The sequence below is a fragment of the Spea bombifrons genome, chromosome 2, assembly GCF_027358695.1.
Source record: "Spea bombifrons isolate aSpeBom1 chromosome 2, aSpeBom1.2.pri, whole genome shotgun sequence".
Lineage (NCBI taxonomy): Eukaryota > Metazoa > Chordata > Amphibia > Anura > Pelobatidae > Spea > Spea bombifrons.
In genome coordinates, this window is record NC_071088.1 from 115,102,760 (window position 1) to 115,110,279 (window position 7,520).

Sequence of the window (7,520 nt, forward strand, 5' to 3'; positions counted from 1 at the left end):
CCATGGTTGGCCAGGGTTCAATAAACAGCGTGCCAGGATATGCCAGCACAGCTTCCATAGTGTAAATATGCCTGCCTGGAAGATCAAAGATCTTCCCTGTAACCGGCCCACTGGGCAACAGGACACAGGGGGCTTGATTGGCCTAGGCCAGGATACATCATTCCTTGCTGTGCGTTTTCTACTGATGATCCAATAATCTAAAAGACAAATTTGTTTGGAATTTATTATATAAAATAGTGAGTAAAGTTACCTTTTCTTATGATGTTACAAGAAACAAACCACAACATCTTAATCCTTTTTACTACCCAGGCCCTAGTTTTTGCTTTTCCAGCACCCATAGGGACTTCAGTGTACCAGGCTGGGTGAGATTTCATTAGAGGCGATATGTCAATAAAATGTCTACCACAATTTATTTAGGAAATTTATTTAGAGAAATTGGAAATATATGGATATTTTATAGAAGATTTCCAAAATGTGAGCTTTTTATATGTTTCTTAACAAATTGAAAATTAAACCAGTATTTGCTCATTATTGTTCTTTGTCATTGTTTTTGGTTTATATAAAAGCGAGGGCATTTCAAAAATGTTCTTATTTGGAACATCATGTAGAATTGTACCAAATGTAATTGCATTTTGAAACCCTGTACACGCTGACGGTTGTTCAGGATAGTAAAAGCTCAAGCTGTCCACCTACATGTTGATACCAACCACTCAAAGGACCGCTCCAGTTTCATGTAAAATATATTGTGGATTGGATTTTGCGTGGACTCCAAATGCATTCTTTGGGACTCTCACTTTCTTCTTTACATGCTCAGCAGCTCTCCCAGCAATGGCACGTTTTTCTTGTTTTTTTGTCAATAACTGCAGAATGTATGCAGTAGAATGCATTGGAGTTCGTGTAAAATGAAATGCAATGGGTACTAAAAAGAAAACCCCACTTGGTTTTTTTGGGAGTAGGGGTCTTATTTTTGACCCACTTGACACATCACAAGCCGATGATACACGAGCCGCTTAATGTAGACATGTAACCTAAATTACGTAGAGGAACAAGGAAAGGTGTGTGTGTGTGTGTGTGTGTGTGAAAATAAACAATTACAAGTCTCTGTATATGGATCATTGGGAGAGGAACTTCGACTTTCATGTATATGACCAGCAAAGGATAAAGGTTTTGCAGTGAACCGAACCACACTTAGAATAGTTAAGATCATCCCACAGGCTTATTAGGATTTAGGATAAAGGAGGAGCTTTTACATTTTTTTTTTTTGTACTTCCACTGAGGTGACTGTGATTACTTGATTATGATTACTGCTCCCCACTGCAAAGCAGGAAACCAGAGAATGTTAGCAGGACAGTGATAGAAAATTGGTACTGTCTCCTTAAAATGGGACAGTTGGGAGGTGTATTACCCTCCCCCTCACGTGCTCTTCTCCATGCCCAGAGCAGAGCATGGTGTATTATACCAGCACAGCTGGCCACCAGAAATAAATAACTAAAACACCATTTACAGGCGAATAGTTAAGTGTCCCTGACTTCTCTCTCTCAAAATAGTTAAATAACGTTGCATTCTCGTTTTATTTTTAAAAATAAAATACTAATAAAAACATCATGGGTTCCATTTGTTGTTGGATAAATGACACAGGATACATATAGAACCCGTTCCCATCTACAAACAATTTCGTACTCATTCACACACACCATAGATACGTAATGGTTAGACTTTTTTTTCCCTCTCAAATATAACTTTATTAGTGAAGAACATGTTCACGCGACATTGCCTCAGTCTCTGACAGTAAGGGTGATGTCATCAGCCGGCGCCTTGTCATTCATCACCCGGTGAAGAGATAGCATGGCTTCGCTGTCCGGATTTCTGCGTGCCAAGGTGAGAAGGGACAATCGTAACGATATTGCCAGTTCGGTGCCGAGCCGTACTGGGAGGCAATGCCAAACTGTTTTGTTCGGTAAAGTATTGATTGTGAATAACCTTGAAGACAACTCGGGTGTGTAGCAGGTTCGCGCGAAGTGTTTAATGCTTGCACACGTTACAGGTATGTGTCTGGTGTATATCCGTATCTGTCACCGTGGTTAAATGCCGGTGTTTTCGTGTTTCCAGCTCATCTTCTGGCAGCAGACCGGACTCTTCCACTCGGGTGTCAGATTATTGGCAGCAGACAAGGACCTTCTGGTGAAACTAAGGAAGAAAACTGGCTATTCGTTTATAAACTGCAAGAAAGCACTGGAGAAGTTCAGCAATGATGCCAAGCAAGTAAGAGGATGTGTGGTAGTGAGACAAACCTCGCAGAGGAGCCTGAAAAGAACCCTAGCATGAAGCGAGGCTTTAAGCTGCTTTTGCGTTGGCAGCGGTGGTTTTCCCCTTGACTTAGAATTGCCTTTGTTTATGCCCAGGTGATTGCAAAGTGTGGTTTAGTGTCTCATGAGTTAAGCCTTTTGAGCTCCCCCTGCTCCTTCTACACAGATCAGGTCTGAGAGTTTTTTTTTGAGCCTTTATAGACAATGAGCTTGCTGGGTTTGCCTATGTGCATTCAGGGCTACCGTATTACTTGGCCACTTGGCTAGTATTTTAGTTTCTCCGACTACTTGGTAGCTACTTCACCTACCACTTTGATAGCAAAATTAATATTTAATACTTATTAATGTTTGCTTATAGGTAGTTTTACCAATGCTTGCTATTGAGCTGCATTAAAATTCTTCCCCTGCATTATTTTTGTTGTTATGTCTTTTGTGTATGGTGACAATCACGTGTAAGTACATAGAGACAAAAGGTGTGGAGTGTCCTAATCATTAACGTTCCAAATATATAAGAAACAATAATAGTTAAACAGTTTTAACCTGGGAATTCTTTAATTAGTGTACATACATTAACTGTTTGACAATTACATTTCCCCCCCAAAGGCAGAAACATGGCTACATCAGCAGGCTCAGAAGGAAGGATGGAATAAAGCTTCCAAACTACAAGGAAGAAAGACTACAGAAGGCCTTGTGGGACTGTTACAGGAAGGGAACACGGCTGTGATGGTGGAGGTTAGCATTTACCAGTTTAATATTTTTTGAGCCATGAAGCTGGCAGATTTCCATCAGAGCTGCCGCTCTGTTTCATACCTTGCAGACGTAGAAACAAATTTAACAAAAATGAACTTTTAGAAGATTATGTGTGTGTGTAAGGCCAACAGAATCCAACATTTTTAGAAAACCATTCTTTATGGGGAATCATTTTGGAGGCAGCATCAAGTAGTAGAAAAGCAGTTAATATGTAATGATTGGGAAGATGGAGTGTTTAAAATGGGAACCTAAAGATACTGGACTTTCCCAGTCAAGTTCTAGACAACTATACAATTGGAATTATATTTCCATTCAACCTGACAGAGCTTCAGCATCTGCAGATGGTAGGAAGTGGCATTGAGTTCATTGCTTTGTACCTGTTTGATAAATGATGCATATAGTGTTCTTCAGACAGCACTATTAACCCCTTAAGGACAATGGGCGGTTCCTAAACCCATTGAAAACAATGCATTTTGATCCCGTACATGTACGGGCTTTGTCATTAAGGGGTTAATTTTGAGTAATGGAATTCTCTATGCATGGTTATTTTATTTACACAAGCATAATATAAATATGAGTAATGATCCATAATCCCCCTCAATGCTAATAAGCAATCATTTGTTGTCTACTTCATAAGCACATTGTTAGGCCCTTTCATTTATTCACACTATTGGCAAAATTCAAGTGTAAACATTAGCAGATTATTAGTGAAATGTACCCTCAATAGCCAGAAGTAATAAATCTGTAATTTGTTTCAGGTGAATTGCGAAACTGACTTTGTTGCCAGAAATGTGAAGTTTCAGCTGCTGGTCCAGCAGGTGGCAGTAGGGACACTGAGGTACTGCCAGGGCCGCGAGCAGAACCTGTCTTCCTACCTAAAGGTGAGCGCTGCTGCCTTAGATTTATGGGAATTATTTTCCATGTGTTTTCCGGGTTCTGAATACACGAGTGAGAATATTAAGGTGTTTAAAGATTTCTTTCCTTTAATATTTACAGGGGTTTTTGAGTGCCGATGAGTTATTACAGATGAAAACAGATGAGACATTAATTAAAGACCAGCTGGCTATGGCAATAGGTAAGTGTTTAGGTGTTTCCAGTTTCCAACGTCTATCTTTCTATGTGATTGGCTGCTGCTATTCAATGGCAGCTCAGCTCCCAATTGGCTAGATTGAAAGTTCTACTGACTGTATATAAGAAGCATACTGCAGTATGGTCTCTGTTTTTGGTAGAGGCAGTTGGGAAAGGAGTTAAATGAGCAGAAGCAATGGTATTTCCACTCTATCTGTATTATATCTTTCCTAAATAAGACTGATCTTCTTTTTATAACTTTTAGTGTATCCCATCAGGTCCCACAGACTTTTCTGTTTTTACTTTGCAACATTCAAGTAGAACTTTCTCTGTAAATATGCATTTGTCTCCCTGTTAGTCTTTTTTGAGGTCCCGTTCCCTTCACCTTCCTCTGTAAAAACTTAACAGAAGTACTTATTTAGGCAGTTGGCTAGATATTTATGATTACATTTCATTTATATAGCGCCAGCAGATACAGTACGCTTTACAATCAGTCGATTATGCTGCCCTAGGAGAGGGTATCAGTATACTGTAGAGATCCTATTTATTAAACTGTCTTTTTTGTGCATTCCTCCAGCTTGAGAGCCTTATCTATGGATGTCCCTATGTAGTATTCAGTGATTATTAATAGCTGTGATTTGATGTGTTCTTAAAAGTTTGTAACAAAGATTTTGGGTTGAGCGGATCTTTTTCTACCAGGAAAATATAATTCCATTTGAATTTGACCTTTTTCGTGTAACAAGTATGCATCCTTTAAAAGTGTGCTAGTCTATGTCTGCATACAACTATGTTTTTGACCCTTCTCATCCTATTAAGGAAAGCTTGGAGAAAATATGACAGTGAAGAGAGCTGCCTGGGTGATGACTCCTTCCAACATTTTCATTGGTTCCTACATGCATGGCACCCTACCCGTGGACGTCGCCTCCCTGTCAAACATGATGTTTGGAAAATACGGGGCTCTTGTTTTATACCAGGCAGCTGACAGCAGTGCCAAAAGCAGTATCTCTGAACTTGGACGCAGGCTTGGCCAACATGTAGTGGGCATGAGTCCTTTGTCAGTGGGATCCATAGAGGATGAGTCAAGTGGAGAGATGGAGACCAGGATGCTGGCCCAGCCCTACCTTCTAGAGCCCAGCCTCACTGTGGGACAGTATGTGCAGCCAAGAGGGGTGCAGGTACTGGACTTTGTGCGTTTTGAATGTGGGGAAGAAACAGAGCCCACAGAAGCCAGATAACTTGTTTACCTGGAGGATCCGGGAAAATATTTTGAATACTTTTTGCAAATGTAAAATAAAGTTAAGATGAAACAATTAAATTCTGGTTTTTCTTTGTTTGTTTGAAAACGTTTCATGGGACAATAGAGTAACTTCTAAAGAAAGCCACCACAAGAAAGTCTAATCATATAGATTCTATAGGATCTATTTATACCATAAGTGAGAAACTAAAAAGCAATTCTATCCTGAAAGGTCTTTTCAACTTGTTACATTAAAGCTATTACATTAGTGGGAACACTTAATATCTAATGGGTTCACCGCACTTAACAAGTGCTAGTGATTTTTACCATCCACACTCTGCACTCGCTATGTGACCCTGCATTAGTTGCGCGGCAGCTTGCACAGGAAGTGATAGGCTTTGTGCACTGTAAAACATAAGGCGTTAGTGTGAACGGGTGTATGTTGGCGTATGGTGTAAGTATACAATGTTAGACTCTGTGGGTGTTAGAGTGAGTTTGCATGTTAGTATGTTTTAGTTTGTGTGTAAGTGCGTGTGTTGCTTCCAGGAGTAGGGGGCACCCAGGCGCTAGTAACATTAGGCTGCACACTGACAGACTCAAGAAAATGTGGTCCTTGATTCCACAAACACAAGCTAGCTAAAACATAAAATTGAGACAATAAGTGTGATAATAATCACAAGAAATATATTTGCGAGCCAGTTTACAATAAGCAGGTGTTATCAGCACAATTGGACATCCTGGATAAAGGGAGAGTTAGGCTGATAGGTAGGACTGCCTGTTCCCAGTGGAGAAAAAATGAGAGAAGGAGCGTGGTCGGGGAGACATGCAAAAGAACCGTGAGACTTGAAAACCATAGATAACGTACAGGATACATAACACGGTGGCAAGTTAAATAAATTCAAAATATTGTCTTATACAACTGAACACTGAAAGGATGATCATTACAGTAGTTAATAGGAAGCAACCAGAAGAACAAACTACTCCAAAATATCCGGGAAATTAATCACATTTTCTTTGAGATATGGTGTAAAATTACAATAATTTAAGCAAACACACATGGACAGCAGCTGGTCCTGAACAGGAACAAAAATGGTGGAAAGACGAGGTTTGAAAACCTAAGCAGGTCTGCGACTGTAAAGGGCGCAGAATAGAGAATTACATATTGCAACAGCTGTAAAAGAAACTGGATGTTCTAGTTTAGGGCAAAAAGACTAGCATGGTGACACTACGTCTTATTTTTTGTTTTTAGACGGTTTCTTATAGCGTATATAGAAAGTGGTCTGCTTTGTGATCTATGTAGATCTGTGCTAAGGTTTGGGGTATCAGTATTGTGTGTGTTACATTGTCAAACTAATACATTTTCCTTTTTCTTCTCCAGTCGGCCGCACATTTCTTATGATGTCACTTAGGGGTAGGTGAAATTCTACTAGAGAGGAACTGGAATTGAGCAACATGTCATTTTTATTTATTTATTTATTATTATTATTTTTTTTTTAACAATTCACATTGCTTTATTTGAGCCTATTCCTTTACTGAGTATATTATTTAAAAATGACAGATGATAACCATATAAGCCGTGTAGCTTGCAAATAGCCATGTCTTGTAATCATTCAAGTGGTGAGTTGGGAAATAAAATAAAAAAGGCAGAATAACCATTCCTTTATTGGTGCATTCTTCCTGGTTAAACGTTCTCGTACATTTTGAGCTGTGATTTAAAGCGCTTCAAAGAAGAATTGAAACAAGGCGTAAAAAAAACGCAATAGATGAATGTATACAGAAAGGCTTCTATTACACATAAGTTTGTTTCATAACACATTCGAACACAGCCTAATCCCCAAGTTATATTTTTATTTAAGTTTTTTCAGCATTTTGGAGTAAATTTTACATGGAACCCAATACATTTTACTGCATGCAAATCAGCGCCTGCATTATTTTGTTATTGGAGATAGAAATAAGACTTCTATCCTGTTTAACGTCTCCCCTGCCTCTATTGGAGCTCAGTAGCACTCCCATTGGTCACAGAAGCAGCAGCCAATCACATACAAGCTTGCAAAACCTCATTGTTCCGATAGATATCATACATGTGATTGACTACCATCGCTCCCGTGGACTTCAATATAAGCTCTACTGAGCATGTGTAAGACGTGTACTCAAATACACTC

General features: G+C 39.3%; 1 protein-coding gene across 1 annotated transcript; it reads left to right on the forward strand.

Annotated features, from left to right (window-relative positions):
- The first annotated feature begins 1,773 nt into the window (after window positions 1–1,773).
- On the forward strand, window positions 1,774–5,439 carry TSFM (Ts translation elongation factor, mitochondrial). The gene is made up of 6 exons (XM_053457704.1): window positions 1,774–1,878; window positions 2,110–2,262; window positions 2,910–3,038; window positions 3,815–3,937; window positions 4,053–4,131; window positions 4,941–5,439. The coding sequence occupies exons 1-6, from the start codon at window positions 1,846–1,848 to the stop codon at window positions 5,357–5,359; spliced, it is 936 nt and encodes a 311-aa protein (XP_053313679.1). The 5' UTR covers window positions 1,774–1,845; the 3' UTR covers window positions 5,360–5,439.
- The last annotated feature ends 2,081 nt before the right edge of the window (window positions 5,440–7,520 follow it).